Genomic DNA, 22550 nt, shown 5'->3' on the forward strand with positions numbered 1-22550 from the left:
AGTCCCTGTTTAAATCTTTTCCTTCATCAGGTCAAGAGTGACTGAGACAAAGATTCCATCTCTTCAGGAAATGGAGGTTAGCGTCCGGCTCACCGGAAGCATGGTACTCGGAGGTCACTTAGTGCTGTTCTGACGTGCGTGATCTGGACTCCTCAGGCTAGAGGGACTGGGTTGGATGTTCTCTATTTTAAAAAGTGGTCATTTTGAAGGGAGTAAATGTGGGGGAACTCTATTCCTGTTGATTGATCTTTTGGGTAACTGGAGACACACTGAAAATGAAACATTTCCCTGACAGTCAAGCCCAAGAGGTAACCAGTAGACAAGAGAAACAAATCACTGTGTACCAAGGTCCAATTAACGTGTGATGGGGAGACCCTCCTCCCCGCCATCTGCCCCATCCTGAGCTCAGCAGGCACTCTGATGTGGACACTAAACTGTGATACAGGTTGCATGCAGGACCCACTGCATTTGGAGCCCAGCCTCTAGACGCCGCACGTGCGTGGTCCCGACACCGTGGCGGTGATAACGTGGGATTCCCAGGCACCGAAATCGGTTGCCCGCTCTTGACATTTCAAAAGTTATCAAAACCTGATGTTAACAATAGAGACTGCTCCCGCACTATAACTGAACGCCCGCTTCTTCTCAATTCTGTAGCACGACATGAAGACGCGGGCAGCAGCGCCGGGAGGCGGTCATCGCGGGTGGCAGTGCGCACACATTACTTATGCAAGATAATCTTCATTGCATATTGACCACAGCATGCCAATAAATCCCCCTTATGGGGATTTAATTTCCAGCTTTTGACCTCTGGATGAAAAACAAGTGAATCATTTCCTCCTGCTAGATTTACACCAGAGCTTATCTCAATAAAGTGACTTACGAATGGGGAGAGTGGAAAAGGGCTCTGGAAGAATCTTTATGGGTAAAAAGAGGAAACAAAAAAAGAAGGTGGGGATTTGTATTTGCAACAAATAAGCAAATATCTCCACATTACAGAGTCTCGTGGGCATAATTCAATGGTTTTTGGGGATTCCCTGCTCCTCGGAGCCATGATCAATCACCAAATGTTATCCACCTAGAAAGCAGCATTCCAGCCCAGAATTTTTGCTTCTGTGAGATTTCATATTGCGAGAGGAGGCCATCTGAGTAGAAAAAAGGTGAAAACCCTCCCAACAAACCCGTCAGCCCTCTAGAGCCCTCAACCAGATTTACTCTGCTGCTTAAGAAACTACACATGGCAGCAGTGGCAGTGGCAATGCTCTTTATTTGTGACGGTTAAAGGGTACGGGGCCTGGGTCCTCGGCAGACTGGGGCAGGAGAGACGGGACACTTGGTTCCAGGTTTCCTGGGACTTAGCAGGCACGTGCTCTGCACGCACCCCTTCCCGGGACTTCCCAACGAGCTGGACCCCGCTGGAGGGCTGCTTCCTCCATTCGGGGCCAGAGGAGGAGCCACCCTGGCCAAGGCGTCGTGGTGTGTTCAGAGGTCCTGCCTCAGGCACGCAGCAACAGAGATGGGTGCTGTCAGTCCTGCTGGCCTTCGTCAGGAGGGTGGAGCTGCCCAAACAGAGATCGATACAACTCTGTCCTAGAAGACAGACAAAACACACAGGTTAACTTTTCAAGGTTAAATGAGAACTAAGAAGCTGGGAAACGCCCCAATCGGTTTCTTCAATTGCAAACACAACAAACACAGCCGTGGAATTAAAAATGCATCCCACAGCCCTTACCCACAAATACAAAGGAAGGAAGAACCTAGAAGCAGCGATCAAATAGTAAAATATGTAAATAGTCCGGTGTGGCTAGATACCTGTCTCCAGGGAATGAGTTTTCTATAAGTTTGCCCTTTACAGACAGGCTCTTCAAGTAAGAAAACAAGATTGAATATTTTAATAGGATGTATGAGACTGCCGCACGACGAGGAGGATTCAATCAGACATGGGATGTAGGTGGATATGATTTAGTTTTCATACATTTTCTTGGACTTGGCAGTACTTGAAAAACAATGAAAATGACCCAGCAACAAGATTCCAATTACTATCACACGTGCAGCCGTTTGGTGGTAGAAGCAAGGCTCTTCCCCACTCCCCTGGCCCCTATGATCTATTTTCAATCTAATAAATAATTCGATTGGCTCATTTATTTCTAGAGCTGGGCTTCGAAATTTAGAAAATGATAGTATCCCAGGGTCTTGGGTCCCTGAAAATAAAAGTATTACTCCCAACCTCTGTCTCTGCTATCAAATGCAACACACATCCAGCCACCTGGCCAAAGTCACGTTTCAAGGCCTGGAAATCTGAAAAGGGGTGGGGTCCCTCCTGCCATTGTCACAGGAGCACCAGCACACTTTCCCCTGTGGACAGAGAGCAGGTTCTCCCTGTGGAGATCTGCGGAGGGTCGAGAGCCACAGAGGGAACGCAGCCAGCTGAGGCAGGTGACCCACAGCTGCACTCCGCGTGAAGGTCTGGCCACTGGAGGGACAGCGGGCACAGGGGGCTGAGGTCCTGCGCCAGTGAGGGAAAGATCCCAGAAGAAAAGCTGTGCCCGCTCTGTTTTACACTTTCAAGATTGGACTGTAAAAGCCAGCCACCGTGGCTACGAAAACAGGCTTTTACAAGTGCCCTCATAATCAGAGAGCATCTGCAGCAAATCTGCTTTTCACAGAAAACAAAACACCAAGCACCACCATTCAAACAGCTATTCTGGTTCAGTAAGACTTCGACACAAAAACTTTTAAGTCTGTTTTTGAAGCCATCCTGCTGTGGTTGTGGGCAGGAACAGAGGTAGGATCATTAGAAAATCCAGCAATGGGGCTCCTGGGTGGCTCAGTCAGTTAAAGCAGCCAACTTCAGCTCAGGTCATGATCTTGCGGTCTGTGGGTTCGAGCCCCATGTCGGGCTCTGTGCTGCCACCTCAGAGTCTGGAGCCTGCTTCTGATTCTGTATCTCCCTCTCTCTCTGCCTCTCCCTTTTGCTGTTTCTCTCTCTCTCTCTCAAAAATAATAAACATGAAAAAAAATCAACAACAAAAATAGTATGTTAAAACTTTTAAGGGAGGACAGATCTTAATGAAAGTGCAGTGGCCCAGCGCAGAGCCTAACCCCATCATACTGGGGGCCGCAGGGCAGGCAGAGGTGTGCGGCCTAGGAAACCGCATATCCAGTATCATCACAGGAATCTCACCCTCACCCTGACTGGCCAGCAGCTCTGAGGCCTACAGACAAAGGTTGCAGGTTCACTGGGGGCTCGGTGGTTCCTTTTGTTCCTGTGCTTTGCACACCTGCCTGTTCACCCTGGCCAGCTGGGGAGCACAAGCCTGGAAGGCGCTTCTGATCGGATGCAAATGAGAGGCAGGCAGCCTCACTTCCAAAGGCAGTGGCTTCCGAATCACCAGTTCCGTCACATGAAAGATGCTTCCCCGTATCGCACTGTGGCTGTGGCCTATCTGCCAATAAGCACAAGGCTCTCTTAGCCGTTTCAGCACAAAAAATTCAACGGCATTAAGAGGGGGAGAGGCCACAACAGAAAGGACAGTATGGCTTTAAGCTGCTGAGAGGGACTGCTTTCAGGCCTTGGCAATCACACCCTTTCCCACCTCGCCCCGCTCGCCTGCCCCAGACCCCATCATTACCGCGCAGCAAATGCTTCCACTCGGCACTGCAATCTCAGGGAAGCGCCTGGGCCAAGGCAGCAGTTACTGGCCGGAGTAGGGTTCACATGTCAGGAGCAGAAAGTGAAATACAGAAACCCATGTTTTGATAGAACATCATTTCACACTCAGGTGGACAAAGCTGACAAACATATGCAGCTGTTCGTGGCAAAGCAACTTGGGAAGCTGAGGGGTCTGGGATCTTAAAATAGTTTGAGAGACTAGAGTAAGGGATTATTCCAATCTAAAACCTCTTAGTAATTGCAGCTCTGTGCCTTCCTCACCACCTGCCACCAATCAGGGACCGTCTCTACCCTCAAAGCATCTCAGACTCCCCTGCCCCCCAAGGCCTCCACTAGCCACTGCAGCCTTACCTTCGCTTCCCAAGAATATGGCCTCGAACTGACTGTCCCCGCTGGATTCTCTGCCCCGCCCTGTTTCTCAGCCCCAGCAGGGTGGTACCACTAGGAAGAAGCCCCCAGGCTTCAACTGCTCTGCTCTACGTGGCCCCAGTGCCCCATCTTGCCTGCAGAGGCTCCATGAGGCAGGACATGCGCCGGGCGGGTTGAGGGACACCACGGCCACTCGGGGGGCGGTCTGGGGCCTGAGCCCCAGAGTTTTATAAAACCACGCAGCCCCCTCACACATTCTTAAGTTGACAAAAAAATTTTCTCAATAAATTTAATAGTCACAAAGGATATAATTACCAAAACATTGTGAATACTAACTTTTGAAATAGAACTCTTACATTTCTTCTGTAATGCACCCAATGGAATCTATATGCCATACTGACTTGATACCCATCATCGTTCATTTAAACAACATATAAACATACTCTTCAACTTGGAAATTTTACAGCATCCTCTCCTTTTTAAACTTGTATTTCCATTTGATTTTTCCCTACAGATTTTTGTCCTAATTGTTTTATGCTTGAAAGTCTTTTATTGATCACCCTATTAATACTTCTTGACCACAAAAAACAAGTACGTAAGTTGAAACACTTTTTGAAATTTCAGAAGTTGAAATGAAAATATTTTAATTTCTTGACACCATAAATCTCCAGGTAATTAAAAAGTATGTCTGGATTGTGTTATTATTACACAATTATTATTAGGATAAAATCGACACATACAACAGTATAATGAAACATAATTCTGATGAACATTTAACACACGTAAACATATAAAATGTTACTGGAGCTGCATGTCCTCACAACAGCCGTGGATGCAGCCATGGTGAACAGCATTTAGGCCAGGACGAAAGAGCGCTCAGCGTCCAGTCCATCCCTGCTTGTTGGTTTTTGCCAACACAAGCGAGGAGAAAAGTCACGTGAACAAGCGGATGGGCATCAGAGAATTTCATCACAGCAACGTCACCCGATTCTTTTCATTTCTTCTGAATTATATGCCCCCCAAAATCACATAGTGATCTGCCACCCAAAACTGGTTTTAATGATCTGCCAGCTGACAGCTCAATTAGGTTCTCCTACAATTTTGTTGAAAATAGAGGCCTGGAGCCATCTGCCCCACAGGGCCGGTCACCAGGCCTAGTGCCCTCCATTCTCAATCCCATACCAGTGCTGTGAGCCGCGATCTTGCTGGGGGCCTGGAGCGTGCAGGAGCCCCCACATCAGAGAGGAGGGGCTCAGGAGAAGCTGTGTGTCAGGTGGGGGAGACCATAGCTGCTGCCCAAGCAGCCTCGCTTTGGGAAAATGCACACATTTGGAAAACGATTCCCCAAAATTGCACATCTACTTTCCCCTTGGGGAGGCTCTTTGCACCCCGGTGTAAAGACTTGGGTGGGGAGCACTGCGCTTCCCCCAGACCAAAACAGGCGTGTGATGTGGTGCCGGTGCTGAGGGAAAGGTAAAAGCATCTGAGAAGAAAAGGAATGTGTCCACAATCCTTTCCCCATCCCAAGGAAAACAAAACTAAAAATAAAACTAGGCAATAAAAAGCACCATGGGACAGAGGGTCAGACTGCCTTCTGCTACATGGAACATTTTCCCCTGCAGCATCTTTCCTAGGCGGGATTTAGCCCTTCAGAGAAGCTACACTATCAATCCTTCAGGTTAACCTTGTCTCCATCTGCTTCTCTAGGCTAAGTGTATAGTTTAATACCTGAGGTCCCCTTAAGGCTATGCATAATGAACTTGGTGTAAAAAAAAACCAACCACATATTTCCTGCTCCCTATCACTTCAAGAATCAACATTTGAATCACTGAGCTGCACCGCCTTCCCCTCTTTGTTCCCTGCCCCTCACACTCGGGGTCTCAGTGGCCAGTGGGAACGTCCACTGTGGAAAATGTATTAATGTTCGTGTCAAGCAGGAGAATAACCCATGGAGTAATTAACAAGACTTGGACCTAAGGTAGAAGGTCGATAGCAGGGGCTCTTCCTTGAATTAAAATTTAACTTACCCTTTATTGCAACCTACAAAAGCAAGTAATGAGCACTAACATTTTTATTTCTTTTAAACTGTCATTTAGGCTGTAGAGGGGATAATTACCTATCTCTAGTGTAGTAAGGTTTTATAACCCTTAGTGAGGCATTTTCTAATTTAATATTTTTACTATATTATCATAAAACCTGTTTCTGGAAAAAAAATGATCATGGATTAGCAGCCATTTTCCATAAAGACAGAATGTGTGTGTGTGTGTGTATTAGGATTCAGCTTATTTATTACAGGATTCTCCTCAAGACACTCAAAGTACCATAGCTGAGCGATCTGTGCAGAGTGATCACTTGTGTGGTGGGCATGCTTCGCAGCGGCCTGCAGCGAAGTGGGGGACAGCGTGTGTGCGGAAGACCGCAGCCCCAAGGGTGTGCACCCCAGCGTGCTCCCCTCGGTTCCCTGTGTGAACCTCCCACTGCAACGCAAAGTCTTTCATGCTGCTGTTTGGGCAATCGGCACGAAGAGGCACGTTAAACCTGCACATGATCTGTGTGGGGCTTTCAATTTGCTAGGTCAGTAGCCTGTAGCACCGGGCTACGGAAGGAATTGTACTGGCTGTGCTCCAGAACACCGCACTCCTTCTCCTGTGGCCCGGAAACCCCAAAGCTGCCAAGAACCCCCCCGGGGCCCTACCTGCCTGTTCCTGTCACTAGAGGCAGGCACTGAGAAGGCAGCAATGCCACCACTCCCTGAAGGAGCCTGCACAGTCCCCCAAGCACAGCGTGTTCCCTGAGCAAGTATTACGGGCGGGAGCTGGAAGCCAGGCTTCCAAATGTGCCAACGGAGACAATATCGGTGCTTTCCTGATTAAAATTATACACGTAATTTGCCCTTGATTAATTTGAAATTGTTCATTTGTTGCTTCATGGCGGGGGTGCGGGGGAGGGTGTCTTCCTAAATATACAAGACTCATCCCAGAATGTGTCCTGGCCCCTCCTCCTTTCTAGCCTCTCCTTCTCTCTGCACCCCGAGGACCCTTGTGCTGCACACAAAAGTGGTGTAGCATTTGCTGCCACTTCACTCTAGCCCTTAGGTAGCCATTTAAGAATAAAAGGGTGATGAAGCACACAAAGAGAGAGAGAGACTAAGGGTTCCAACCAGCAGAATCCTGATCAAATCCGAACCCTCGGGGGTCAGTGTAGGAACAGCCGGAATGGAAATTCACACTGACCAGCAGGGAAAATCAGCCGTGATGTTACTGAAGTCTGCCTTTTTTCACGTTTGTGTTCTGAAAACAGTGTACTCACTTGTGCTGTGGAAGCTTATACACATGATCAGAGGAGGTCCCTGCCTCAAAATATAACACAAACGTGTGATACGCACCTTGCACCCATCTGAATGCCTATGTGAGCTTCATCAGACTTTGTAGGGGAAGACGAGGCCGTGAATGATGACAGAAGAAGCTGAGTTGGGAAGGTGAATGGACCCAGTAAATGTGTCCAGGACATCGGGTCACTCCATCAGGAGAGACATGCGAACGTTCTTCCTCATGCTGAACCCAACTCTGCCGTTCTGTGACTGCCACCTGCGGGCCCCTGACCCTCCCGAGCCAAGAGAGAATCAACGCTGACTGCCCTTCCCTGCGGCAGCATTTCAATTATTTAATGTCTTCTCCTAAGTAAGTCTGTTCTTTGCTGGGTGAAAAGAAACAGTTCATTCCTGCTGTGATGAAGCCCGGCGTCCTCTCAACAGTAAGGCCCTCAGACCCTCTGAGCCAATCCTGACACACCTGGTGCAGCCTAGTTAGTCCAAAGTGGGCAGAATAGGACTCTATTCCCTCCTCTGTTCTCACACTTCCCCAGCCTTCACGGAGCTCCCACTCTCTTCCAGATATTGACTGAACAATATATCTTGCCAATTATGCCTTGATGCAGACCAGTGGGGTCCTCCTGACCCTCTGAATGCTTTGTGGTCTGCTCCCCAAAACACAAGACACAAAATGGTACCTTCCTTTAATCTTTCATTCCTTCTGCTTCCTCTGACCCAAATCCATCCCACTCTGTATCAGTGACTTTACGGATGAGAGAAAGGTATCTGAGAAATGCTTCTGTGGTTTGACAGGGGAAATATATTGATCCAAATGGCAAGCAATTGCCCTGTGCTCCTTGGGGGCTCTGGCAGAGGGTGAACCCCAGCATGTCACAGAAATGGCATCCGGGCACGGACAGACACATGCTGGAACTCGTCTCTGAGACTGGACTTTAAGTGAAGACACACACACAGCCCTTACACGGAGGTGGTCTCATTTTAGTCAGGACAACAGACAGAATCACGACACAAAATCAGGGTCCTGAATGTAGCCCGAAAGGCAGCCCTTAACTCTCTCCTTCATTCTCCTTCCAACATCCTCCAGCAACAAAAAGCAGGCTCCTTTCCTGATCTCATCACAATTCCATTCCCCCCCCACCCCCCCCAGACACACACACTGAGGTAAAAAAGAAAGCAGCCTTCTCTTACCTAGGACTTACTTCTTAAGAGGATCAAGTTAGCAAAGTATCAGAGAGGACTCCGAGGAGGCCCACATCCATCACTAATTACCTAAATCTGGAGACCAGGCAAGCCTCTAAGCAGCCGCTCGAATCCACCACAAGGTGGCAGCACACGCGTAGTTCTAAGGCCTCGGCCAGTGGCGTGGCTAACCCCAAACTGCGCCCATAAATTACCTAGTGTGTCTGCTCTCATCACCATCCTCCCCGGGCTTGAAGGAGACTCTAGAAGGTCTGTTCCAATTCTCTCTTTTGGTCAGGTCAGAACTAGGTCCTTCAAAACCTCTGCAAATGCTTTTAGCCCTGCAGCTTTAAATTACAGATGGTGACATGTGGCCTCTGGCCTGTCTCCTAAAGATCGGACAGACTCGAGATTTATAAATGCTCAAGGAAGCAGGTTGAGGGCCCAAACAAAGGAACTGGAAGGCTGGGGAAAGGAAGGAGAGGGCAGAAGGCCAGGGAGGCAAGACGGAACGAGGGGTGACTCTGTCCGGGGTTCCTCACTTGTGCTCCATCCTGGTTCCCAAGTCGGCTACACTCACTCCACTCTAACAAAGGAAGAAAAACACTTGAAAGTTCTGTCATCCCTACCACTAGCTTTGAGCCTTTCAAATTCTTTTAAAGAAAAATAATTTACCTTGGTGGACTAGCAAAAAAAAAAAAAAAGGTGGTGGAGGGGGGGAGTGGCACTCTAGACAAAAGGGATGTTGCCTCCTTTCCTGTGCATTAATATTCCATATTCCTGGGATGATTTCCACTTTCACAGTTTGACTGTTTTATAACAGATTTGATGCGAGAGAAGACAAATGGCCTAGCTAAGGAAAGACGACAAATCATCTCACCGCTTTTAGTAGGGTTTTCTCTTTATTTTTATTTATTTTTATTCTGTAGCTGGGCTGCAGAGCTCTCTGCCTTGCTGGAGATGTTTAATATTAACGTCAAGCCACCACGATCCTGGCAATAGAGTTGGCCGGTGTTGTGTTTACGGTTTTGTGACTGCTGGCTTCAGGAAGATGAAGCTCCTTGTTCAAACAGCAGCCCCTCTAACGGCTCCTGTTAAAAGCCAGGGGATGCTTCACTGCTTAGACGTGAATCACTTCCTCCAACCGTACTGAAGGGGAGACTGACATGCAAGTTACATTTGTGTCCCTATCAAGGCTGCTGCCCAGCGACCCGGGGCCTGGCGGGCAGCGTGTGCCGCATCTCTCAGCTCCAGTTTAACTCCTACTTTTGGGGGTCAAAACACATGGAAATTAGTGAAGGTATTTACTGGCAACCCACAGAGTTTCAGCAAGGCATTCTATTACCTCTGGTAATCAGCTGGAGCACTTATTTAACTAAAAAACCCAGTACTACTCCACACCAGCACACAAACCCCAGGCACCAGCCAGCAGGATGACAGCATGGTGTGAGGTACCGCAGGCCCTTGGGACAAGTCCTGACACACTCCTCCCTGGGGTGCAAGGATCTTGTGCCCTCCTGTGCTCCTCCTCCCTCTTTGTCTTTTTCATCTTCCTCCTGGCAGGGGTGTAGACCTTTTCCTTGCTTCTATTCTTGGCTCTCCTCTCTTCCCTCTCCCAGCCTCCCCTGGCAATCTCATCCACACGCTCAGCTCTAACAATCTCTGTGGGCAGGACACCCACAGCCGGGGCTCTGGCATCCTCACCTAGGCAGGGATTGCATCCCCTGACCCTGCAAGGCTAGGCTTGCTGTCACCTAAACTGCCATTTATTAATAATGGCAGCAAATTCTTTATCATTTAAGGCCCACATTTAACTGCTTAATGGCAGGAAGCTACAAAATTACAGGTATCAATACCACATTTTCTTTTTAATAAATATATATATTTTAAATGTTTATCTATTTGGAGAGAAAGCACACAAGCAAGCGAGGGAGGGACAGAGAGAGAGAGAATCACAAGCAGGCTCCATGCTGTCAGCGCAAAGCCCAATGTGGGGCTTGATCATGACCTGAGACAAAATCAAGAGTCGGGAGCTTAACCGACTGAACCACCCAGGCATCCCAATACCACATTTTCTGATTCAAAAATAAAATATGCTCTGAGACAGAGCTCTGGCTTGGGCAGTTTACTTATATTAATTGATAGAATGCAAACTGATGCCCTGCATTTGTCAGTCCTTTTTTACTTTTAGTAGTATCCTCAAAGTACTTCTTCCTCTTCTCTGTAAATCAGAAATTTGGAACAAAGTGCTTTTATAATGTTTATTTATTTATGAGTGAGAGAGAAGTATATGCAAGCAGGGGAGGGGCAGAGAGAGAGAATGCGAGACAGAATCCAAAGCAGGCTCCCTTTGCTGTCAGCACAGAGCCTGGTGCGGGGCTTGAACTCAAGAACTGAACTGTGAGATCGTGACGTGGGCCAAAATCAGACACTTAACCAACTAAGCCACCCAGGGATCCTGGAAAAAAGGTTTGTCCAAGACACCTGTCCCGTAACTTTCCCCAGGAGTAGCGACCGGGATGCTGTGGCCTCCAGATGTCTGCCACAGGGCCATCTCCCCCGACTTGGCTCACCAACCAGTCACCGAAGCCGGCAGTATGATGATCCAGACCAGTTAGAAGGCTGGTTTTAAAAAGCCTAATTGCTAAGTGCAAACGGAGTAGTATGCCTCTCTGTGGCCCCCCTGCAGGACAGAGAGGTAGGCGAGGAGGCAGTGCGCTGCCAAGTGCGTGCAGGAGAAAATGCTTATCGATTTCTTCTTTCTTATAAAGGAGCACAAAGCACTGAAGAACAATTGAGTGTCCCTGCAGCATTTCACATTCCACATGAGACAAAGGCCCAACCCCCACCCGCCTGAGAAGCAGAAAGGGGAACCACACAGCGTGGAGTCTCCTGGGTGTCAGCGGCCACCGCGGCTGTCAGGGTCCACTGCTGGGACTCCAAACACCTCAGGCCACGAACAGCCCCCCTGCCTCTGATCAAGTCATTTCCCTCACTGGGCTGATGCTGCCTCATCTATATTGGAGAAGAAAGAGCCTTCAGTCTTATTTACCTTTTAAGTGGAGGTGCCCAGAGGGTAAAAGAGTTAATGTTTATAAAGTGTTCAGCTCCCCAGAGGGAGACAATGGATAAAACACAAGGTGTGGTTATGGCTCATTCAAGACCTCATTTTCCAGGGTACTTAGTAATAGCTTCCCATTACAAATGCAGTGCTTCCCAGCACCTTGAACTCAAAGTAGGATGAGGCAATGCCCTTTATCTAAATATCCTTTTTTGGTTTGACACTTACTACCAACACTAAAAATAACAATAGGTAACCAGGGACTATTATGCCTTGCTAATGCACATACAGAATCCATTCCACAACTGTTTTCTTCTGAAACCAAACAAATCCTGAAAGCAGTCCAAAAAGATGACCTAAAGCTATAGCTGGTCATGACAGAGCCTGGTATATAGTCTCCATGTTTCCATAGTAACTTTTTTGTTACTACAATTTGTTACTACAATAATTTGTAGGAGGGCCACAGAAACCAAACCCAGTGTAGATATCACAGCCAAGATGTGCAAGAGGAAGCCAAAGCAGAATACAAGTTTATATGTGTACTCCTGGAAGTGATGGAAATACTCGAATATTCCTGAAAGATCGTTTCCCAGAGTTCATCCTCTGTAAAAATGACCTCAGAAACTCTCTAAGTAAAGGGTTGGGAATGAGAGGCCCTAGAGCTGGACTCTTCATTTCTGAACATCTCCCAACATGGCCAACTGCTAAGAAGAAAATATGGAGCTGGCCCTCAAGCAGTGCCATATTTTAGTATGGAGGTGTAACCCACAGCTAATTAGGGCACAGCCTAGTGGTGAACACAACACTGTAATACGGACAAGTACGAAGTGCTAAGGGAGCAGGGGAGAGTCTATTAAAGGAGTTACATGATTCAGAGAGATTCCAGTAAAAGAGGCAAAAGCTTCTGCTCATCTGTCTTATAGAATGTTTGCAAAAATAGTCTTACCAGCATATTGTAAATAGACTTATAAGCTGAGTCTTTAAAGGCATTTCAGACAGGAGATCTACAGTCAACTTTTTTCAGGTTTGCACAGAAATGGGTATGTTTGTGCTGCAGGCAAAGGGACAATGACATAATATTTATCCATGTGAAAACACACATTATTTTTTTAGTTTTTTGAAAAGTTTATTTATTTTGAGAGAGAGAGCAAGTGGGGAAGGGGCAGAGAGAGAGAGGGAGAGAGAGCATTCCAAGCAGGCTCTGCACCGGCAACTGCAGAGCCTGATGTGGGACTTGAACTCACAAACTGTGAGATCATGACCTGAGCCGAAATCAAGAGTCAGATGCTTAACCAACTGAGCCACCCAGGTGGCCCCCCCCGCCCCCCCACATTTTGTTCATTTAAATAATCGTACAGATTACATTTAAAACAGTCCTTCTCAGAAACAAAAAATTTAAAAAGAACATTTGATTCTCAAGACTCTCATGAGCGGGCACCTGGGTCGCTCAGTCGGTTGAACATCTGACTTCAGCTCAAGTCATCTCATTGTCGTGAGTTCGAGCCCTGAGTTGGGCTCTGTGCTGGCACCTCAGGGCCTAGAGTCCACTTAAGATTCTGTGCCTCCCTCTCTCTCTGCCCCTCCCCTGCTCACACACTCTCCCTCTCTCTCAAATAAATAAACATTAAAAAAAAAAAGACTCTCATGAGCAAGAAGGACGATTTTCACTTTGTAAAGGAGATGAAGCCACATAAGGGCAGGCTTCTTTGGGGTGGCATGGATGAGTGTGAGCGCAAAACACACGCACATGCACCCTCCTGCAACAACCCTCTAGCTGAGAGAGACTGGCATCAACTGGGAAAAGACCTTAAAAAAAGTTTTGCAAATAATACCTGTGCTACAAAAATGTTCTATAATTAACGCAAGATAAAACTAGAATTATTCCAAATGTAGAAGCATAAAACCAAGCACAAGATTATAGTAAACATATGTGTACTACTTTGACTTAAAAGTTAAACATTCTCTCCCCCCCCCATTTTTTAAATGGTTTATTTATGCAAGTAATCTCTACACCCAACATGGGGCTCGAACTCACATCCCCGAGATCAAGAGTCCTATGCTTCTCCAACTGAGCTAGCCAGGTACCCCATAGGTAAGCATTCTAAGTGAGAAGAAAACCCCTATCAAGTGCTTTTGTGAGCTTTAATAAATACTGTTTGAGAGGAACAAGTAAGTAGAGGTTCTAGAGAGAGTGAGCCCCCCAGCTCAGTGTGGGATGGAGGATCCTAGATGGAGGATCCTAGGTCTCCCTGGAGAGGCTGAGGTCGGTCAGGGCCTATGAACATTCTAACAGTAAAGGACCGAAGTTGGGGAGGGGTGAGGAGACACCCCTCAGCAGTGAGCAGAGTCAGGAGATCCAAGCAGGAGGGGGTGGGGGAGGGGCCGTGGGGGTAGCACACCGAGGGCAGGATGACATGGGTGGGGACTGTGAGGGACAGAGCTGAACAGCACGGCTGGAGTTCTGTAGACGATGAGGAACAGTAGTTCCGAGTGATGGGCTGGGAAGGTTCACTCTGGCAATGATCCACAGGCCTGCCCGGACGGCACCAAGCAGTTAAGAGGCTGCAGGTCCAACAGTCCACATGGGAAGTAGCAAAAAAGGTGGGACTCAAAAAGAAGCAGAAACAGTACACAGGGACCAGTGAACAGAATTATTAAAGTTCCAAGCAGATTAAGAGAAAGAAAAAAAAAAATCAGATGAAACCAAGGAAATACAGGTGAATATCTGATCCTTGGTTACGGCAGGGCTTGACTGAATAATCATAAAAGCAATTAAAAATATTCTAAAGAAAAAGATTTTTATATATTTGATTACATAAGAAAGGAAAAATTATATATGACCAATGAAAATCATTAGCATCAACAGGCAAACAAAATGGGGGAAAAAATCTGCAAAAAAAAAAAAAAAGAAATACAGTACAGCACCATAATAGGTATTATTGATACAAACTGCAAAGAAAAACTAAAATCTAAAAATAAAAATAAACAAGTATAAAACAGAAGTATGAATGATTAATAAACATACACACTCTTCAAGTTCACTATTAAATGAGAAAATAAACATTAGATACTTAGTTCAGTGGCTAGCACAGTGTAGGTCAGTAAAGTGTCACTTTTTACTAGCTTATAAAGCAGTAAATAACTTTTAGCACATCATAAAACACTTTTGAACACTTTTGAAACATAACCCTCCTGGGGCGCCTGGGTGGCTCAGTCGGTTAAACGTCCTACTTAAGCTCAGGTCATGATCTCACGGTTCATGGGTTTGAGTCCCGCGTCGGGCTCTGTGCCGACAGCCAGCTCAGTGCCCGGAGCCTGTTTTAGATTCTGTGTCTCCCTCTCTCTCTGACCCTCCCCTGCTCACGCTGCCTCTCTCTCTCTCTCAGAAATTTTAAAAAACATTAAAAAAAGAAAGAAAGAAAAAGAAACATAACCCTCCAAATTAGCAAAGGTGTAATGACAAACCTCAACTGGTAAGGATGTGGGGGGGTGGGGGGCCAAGGGCATGGGGAGGCATGTAAATCAGTACAACTAATCAAGAAGTTTATGCCTTTGATCCAGGAATTACCCTTCCAAGAATCTATTCTAAAGACACTAGCAAAACTTAGAACAGAGATTAAAAAAAAATTTTTTTTTTGAGAGAGAGAGCATACAAGCGTGGGAGAGGGGCAGAAAGAAATGGAGAGAGAATCCTACGCAGACTTCAAGCTCAGTGTGGAGCCCAACATGGGGCACTCCCAGAACACAGAATTCTGTACAAATATGTTCACTGCAGCATTACTTTAAAAAAATAAAAATAATCATAAACAATCTAAATGTCCGGTATTTCCTGAGTATTATAAAGCTATTCAAATGCTTTTAAAAATACTTAATGCTGTTAAAATGATTAAATATAAAGTTAACCAGAAAAAACAATTCAAACATATATGTATATATCTTTATAAAATACACACACAGGAAAATTCTCCAGGAAAACATATAAAGGGGATCCTGGGTGGCTTAGTTAGTTAAACATCTAACTCTTGATTTCGGCTCAGGTCATGATCTCAGTTAGGGTCATGAGATCAATCCCCACATAGAGCTCTGTGCTGGGTGTGGAGTCTTAAGATTCTCTCCCTCCCTTCCTCTACCTCTCACATAAGGAAGGAAGGAAGGGAGGGAGGTAGGGAGGGAGGGAAGGAAGGAAGGGAGGGAGGGAGGAAGGAAGAAGTATTAATGTTTAACTCTCAATAGCATATAACAGATGAATTTTTCTTTCTTTGTCCTTGCTGTAGTCTCCAAATTTTCTTCCATAACCATGTATTGTTTTTATTACAGAGGGGAAAAAAAAAGATACACCTATAAAGAAAGTAGGTGACAGGTACTGAATACGGCAGATGTAGAACTATAAAAGCAAGCTGATACAATAGATCAGGTTTCCAAGTTGATTATAAGGTTTAGTATTTTTGCAATCAGGAGAATGGTGTAACCATAACAGCACATCATACTGTGATTCACACTAAAATGTGAATGACTTATTAGGCAAACCCCCTCTATATAAAAACATCTCTATTATAAAATTTTAAAAAAGGAAAACAAAATGTCATTTTAATCCAAATGAGCCCCCCACAAACAAGTGTTTAACTGAGAGAAAGGTTCTTATATACATATTGGGGAGAAGCAGCTTCCATTTGGCACATCAGCCCAGATGTTCCTAAAAGCTTGCTGATGTCTTGGAGACAGCAGCAGGTTTGAATTCACCATCCTAAATGCATACACCAGCTCCACTCCTTACCTGCTATTTAACTTGGGCAAGTTACTTAATTGCTCTATGCCTCAGTATTCTTATCATAAAATGCAGACGTCAACCACTTCCGTGGTTTCTTTTAAGAACTGAATGAAAAGGAACATGAAGGGCTTAGCGCCGTTTCTGGCATATAGTAAATGTTCAATAAGTGGACTATGACGGTATTACTCTGTGTCATTTCACTGCAGACTTAGGCTGGAAAGCTCAGAGCAAAGGATGAACGCACTTAGAAACAGAAATGATCTACATATCTTAGCAACCTAAAACTGGCTCAGTGATCACTGTGGGAGATGCAGGACTTAAAAACTAAAGGTGAAAAACATTTAGCACTTGCAGGATACTTAGCAGTAATTAATACAATATTATAAGATATTATATTTTAAAAGACAGTAATAATAAAACATCCGAACTTAACAGAAAGTCTTTAAGAGAAACATTTACATTCACTTTAAAGAACGTGAAACATCCCTTTGTGGGGGGAAAAAGGGACTCACAATCCTCTGAAGAAATGATAGGAATTTAACGGAAATGAGAACTAAAGTCAAGAAGCCCCATTTTGAGGAAAGATTTATCTGTTCAGCATCTACAATCTCTTTCTAGAAGATGTGCTTTTATCACTCTACATCCTGCTTGGAACCAAGGCTTCAATTTGAGAATGCAAATTCACTAGAATTGTGTAAGACCGAACAGCAGCAAATCAGGAAGAACAGAAAAAACAATGGCAGTTTTCAATCCAGTTTTAGAACTCTCTGGCCCATGCCTCAGGTTTGAACTTGGGAATGTTTCCTTTGTCCTTTCTGACATTACCAGAGGAGGAAGGCCCCCAGGCCTCCTATCTCTGTGCTGGACGCCATCTTTAATGATGATATATGGGGGTCCTTTTCCCTCAGCACTGCTGGGGGGTCAAACATGTGAATGCCACTCGCCTGAGTATCAACAAGCAAATTATAAACTGTGTCAATCCGAGTTAATGCAAAGCTGTAATCCTCTTTAACAAGAGATCAAATCACTGCTGTGAGTTATGTTCATTCTGTAATCTGATAAGGAAGAGAGGGAGCCTCTAATAAAAGAGTAATGGGAGCCTTTAATGACACTGGTAAAAGGCAGCACCAGTGAAAATATTGCTCTCGTTCCTGCTGATTAGATCAATGTTGCATATTTGCCCGGACTTGTTTCACCTGTCAGAATAACCTGTGTCTTTTTAGGAGATAAGAAGCCTCAGAGAAAGCATCTGTATCTTAACCATTCTTGCTTGCAAGTTTTTAAACAGCAAAATGCCCTGTGGAGGGTGCTTCTGGGGTTATTAGCTGATGTGCTCTCAATACAGAGCAAACGATACCAGAATACTTCACCATGATTCAGTGCCTATTTCTCTTAAATAAAGGGGTAAAGTAGGCAAAGGGGAGTAAAAAATAGTCTAAGTAACCTCTGGGTTACCAATTAGGGGGAAAAGAATATAATAAGCAGAGTGGTAGAATGTGTCCATATTTAGGGTGCAGACCCACACACACACAAATGGCAAGCGGAAGATAAACTGCCTGTACGAATTCTATTATACCAAAACACCTCAAGAACAACGTGGCAGTGATGTTGACAAAGCACTTTTACAATGCTGAATTACCTTAGTACGTTTCTTTTCTAAAACTCCAGATGTAAAACAATAATGTATTTGGTGCCTAGTAGTTATCATTAAAGGATCCTCTCCTTGTTCTTTAAAAAAAAAATTCTTTTTAATGTTTATTTTTGAGAGGGAGGGAAAGATATATAGCATGAGTGTGGGAGGGGCAGAGAGAGATGGAGACACAGAATCCAAAACTGACTCCAGGTTCTGAGTGGTCAGCACAGAGCACGACACAGGGCTTGAACTCACGAGCTGTGAAATCATGACCTGAGCCAAAGTCAGGCGCTTAACTGACTGAGCCATCCAGACGCCCCTCCTAACTGACTGAGCCATCCAGGCATCCCTCCATGCTCTTTTTCAATGCCAGCAGCTTCATAATAGGAGTAGGAAAAGTGGTTTTTTATTGTAGGGGAGAAAATGAGGGGCTAACATGGAAAGTCTTACGGTTTCTACTGAGAATTTCCTTAAGTTCTTTGCAAAGGAATGGGGTACCTATAAAGGGTTAATATGGCTATCATTTTTGTAATAAGAAACAAAGCTTGAAACACCACCACCACCACCGCTTCTCAAGAAAATGGAATAACCTAGAGGGAACTAGAACTGGGTTTATATAAGAACAGTTGTCTGAAGCAGTAGTTAATGTGAGGCGAACTCCAAGTTTTCTCTGGCGCACGTCGAGCTGCTAGTTGCTGCTCAGACCCCTACCATGCTGACAGCCAGAATGCTCTGTGGAGGGGCACACCATGCCAACAGAGGACATGGCACACGTGGACTCCCTTCCCAAATCTGAGGAAGCCAGTTGTGAGGGACATCTCCGGACCTGTCTGCAAGGTCTCCCTCAGAATTTGCTTCTCCTCCCTCTTAACACCGGCATGTTACTATCTGACCCACATCAACACAACAGAGAAGCAAGAATTAACTTCTTTAAAAGACTTTCAAAAACATAGGCAAAAAACCCCAGATTATTTCCACAACCTCCAAATTCTTCATTTTGTTAGAACCATAATAAGAGATCATCTGACTTTCTACTTCAGACTCTCTCTGGTCTGACAGCACCTCAGGGGATTCACACCATGTAAAGTAAGCTGTTTCTAAAAATGCTGATAAGCCTTAGAATAACTTTAGTCGTCAAAGAGGCCAAACAGCAATCCTGTAAATCATGCAAGTAGCACCCTGACCTGTTTTTGATGGGAACAATATACTTAGAGGGATTCTCTCCCAAAGAGACACCAAATCTTTCTCCTCCTTAGCCCACGGATAACCCTGTCTCTGCAATATCATATGATACTTTGCCCTCTTAGCAAAGACGACTCAAGGAGCAAACAGTAGCTGCTCTGAGAGCTAAGCTGCCCCGTATCAAGGACTTGCCAAAGTCAGTGATCATTTTTAGGCTCATGGTAATATCCTTCCTTGCATGCAAACATGTAATGCATTGGCAAAGTGGGATTTCTTTTGTTTTCTCTCAATACTGGGGATGTTCATCAGGCCTGCAATAGAAACCACCTGCCTCCCTCCTAATGGAGTAAAGATCTACTGGACCAGCACATATGAAATATCTGGGGTTACACGGGACTTTCACTAACACGGGAGACCCGAAAGCACATAAAGGCATTACATTAGTATCCAAAGTTTATCCAGAAAGAAATGCCCCCAAAGGGAAGTTTGGTAACACAAGGGCATAAACTGGGCTGCTTTCCATTTAAAAGGTTTTTTTCAAACATATCACTTGAAGATAAAAATTCCTAGCATGAGAAAAGAATATTTATTAGCAGAAATTAACTAACTAGATAACACTACATACAACCACATCACAGGAGACACAAAATGAAGATGCCACTGCCTTTTTAAAGATCCTTTTAAAGACAGCACTTCTTTCTCCACTAAGGGTATTTTAATAGCCTGGGTTAAAGATCTCTTCTATTCTCTCCCTTAATGAGAACTATGTTCCAGTTTCAATTCAAATTTGACCAAGTGCGAATTATTTTTTAGCTCAAACTGGATGATTTTAGCTCAAACTGGGGATTCAAGGACGGGTAAATAGCACTCAGATTCTGCCTTTCTTCTCCTCCAAAAAAACCCCGAAGCACTGGGGAATTTAGGCCTTTGTGTGGAACAATAAACTGGAACCAAGAAACAAAGAAAAGAGAAGGGGTTCTTTCTCCAGACCTGGTTAAGGTAGGAACCATAGGAGGAACTGCCTCTGGGAATGAGAAATCAAAAGAGCTAGAAAATGTATGTGTACTTTACCATGATTAAAAAAGAGGGTAACAGGAAGAGACACTAGTCAGGTATTAAAAAGCCAGTTTTATCCATATGGTCCATAGGGCAGAAACCATAAGGGAGAGATCTTTCATTCATATTCTTTAATAGAGAAATAATTAGGACCTTCCCATTTCTTCTCCATATTATAGATACAATTTTCTAACAGAAAATGTCCTCTTTTTCTGGCGATAAAAAGCAGAATAAGCTTATTGTAGAAAAATTCTGAACACTACAGAAATAACACAGACCAGAAAATAAAAGTGTTTTCTATTCCCTTCCACCCAGCAACAAACATGTGGAGAAGCTGCTGTACACTGTTTCAGAGCTCCTTACTTTTTAATCGAACTTACATGAGTTCATTCTCATGGCAAAAGACTGGACCAAAACAGAAGTATAGAAAACAAAATGTTGAGAGCCTTCCTCACTCCTTCCCTCATGTCATTCCTTTCCCCAGAGGTAAACATTGTAAATATTATGATGTACGGTCTTTCCAAACACTTCCCTAAGCACTATAACATTTACATACATATGTGTACATATATGCCTGTTTAATCTTACTTTATCCTTTAACAGCTGTTTATAATTTCACTGTGATTTATTTAACTAGTTGCTTATTGGTCATTTAGTTTCTTATATTCCTCCATTATAAACTATGTTGCAACAAAAATTCTTATTTTGTTTTGTATTTACTATTTACTTATTTATTCTTTTACTGAAGTATAGCTGACACACAGTGTAAAGATTCTTGATGCAAATATATTTGCCCACTTGCCTGCTCTACCTGAAGGAGCAACATAGCATAGTTCTATCCAATGACATATAAGAAGTTTGGAGGGAATTCTGGGGAAGCTTTTCCCTCCTTTCTTTTTTTTTTTTTTTACTTTTCTGATAAAAGAAAGTAGGTAAATCTGACACCGCTTCTTTCCTCTCTTCTTCCTGCCCTGAACCTGTCTGATGGCTGAAAGCGCAGCCGCCATCTTGAGACCACAAGAGAAAGACCAAGAGATGCTGGCCCTTATATCATTGAGAAGAGAAAAACACTGGCAGTAATTGCATGCTATCCCTACAATTTTTCTGTCAAAAAAATAAACTCTAATTTGCTTATGCCTCCGTAGGCAGGTTTTAAGTTTCTTACAGATGAAGTCCAATATAATCCTAAATAACAGAGCCATGTTCAAGTAATCTTTGGCTAACATGTGGTAGCAACCCTCAGAAATTTTAAGTGAATAAGTAAGATTTAAGAAAACTAAGTGCTCCTGAAATATTAGGTGATTCATGAAGAATCCCAAATAAGAAGGACAAAAAGTTGATTTCTAAATGATCCAGTAGTAGTACTATAGTCAAAAGATGGCACTAATATTTAAACTGAGTTTCACTTTATGCTTGGGGGAATAATGTTTCCTTAAATGGGTTTGTTTTAGTTTTAAACATCTAGTTTTCCTTTCCTTTAATATAATTTTTCATGTTGTCTTGACAGGGATTTTAAGCTGCATTCAATTTATTCTATAATTTTTTTTTAAATATTTTTATTTATTTCTAGGAGAGAGAGAGACAGCGCGAGCAGGGGAGGGTCAGAGAGAGAGGGAGACACAGACTCTGAAGCAGGCTCCAGGCTCTGAGCTGGCAGTCAGCACAGAGCCCGACGCGGGGCTCGAACCCACGAACCGCGAGATCATGACCTAAGCGAAAGTCGGACGCTTAACCGACTAAGCCACCCAGGAGCCCCTATTTATTCTATAATTTTTAAAAAACAGACTGGATCCAGAAATAAGTGGAAATAAACAAACAAAAACCCTCAGTCGGCCAGACAAAAGCATCCACTTGCAAAGCACAGGCAATCATGTGAAGTCACAAAGTTCTGACTATAAGTAAATTCAGAATCCTCCATAAGCTCTTCTGTACTCGGGGTACTGAATAAGAGCAAAGAAAAAATAAATAATCATTGTGTTCACCTAAACTTGCAGATATGTTACTTTTCAGCCCAGGAGGGAAAATCTGATGTGGTTTAGTAGCAAACAACACTCTCAAATAAAAAGGTTAAATATACTTTGAGAAATAGAGCTGGCAGACTGTTTTATGTTTATCCAAGGACTTAATAATTTCACTTGGTAAAGATTTATGTTTACAAATATCTACCACAGCATTATTTACAATAATTAAAAACAACTGTCTAACAATTAGTGAATGGCTAAATAAGTAACATAAAAATATTATAGTCATTTTAGTGACATGAAAATGCTCACAGTATACAAAATATTTAAAGAAAAAATC

The 22550-nt window shown here is 44.2% G+C and overlaps 1 protein-coding gene across 2 annotated transcripts in view; it reads right to left on the minus strand.

Moving 5' to 3' along the window:
* Window positions 1–1244: 1244 nt before the first annotated feature.
* Window positions 1245–22550, minus strand: part of AATF (apoptosis antagonizing transcription factor) — a 101533-nt gene continuing 80227 nt past the window's right edge. The window contains exons 12-13 of one of the 2 annotated variants that reach the window (XM_077745576.1): window positions 3630–3695; window positions 1245–1587 (exon numbers count right to left, since the gene is read on the minus strand). In XM_077745576.1, the coding sequence (XP_077601702.1) occupies window positions 1524–1587; window positions 3630–3695 (130 nt within the window). In that variant the 3' untranslated portion in view covers window positions 1245–1523. The remainder of the gene's footprint in view (window positions 1588–3629; window positions 3696–22550) is intronic. The other variant, XM_077745577.1, reaches the window with a different exon arrangement.

Source organism: Crocuta crocuta, unplaced genomic scaffold (genome assembly GCF_008692635.1).
Source record: "Crocuta crocuta isolate KB4526 unplaced genomic scaffold, BGI_CrCroc_1.0 scaffold333, whole genome shotgun sequence".
NCBI classification, from domain to species: domain Eukaryota; kingdom Metazoa; phylum Chordata; class Mammalia; order Carnivora; family Hyaenidae; genus Crocuta; species Crocuta crocuta.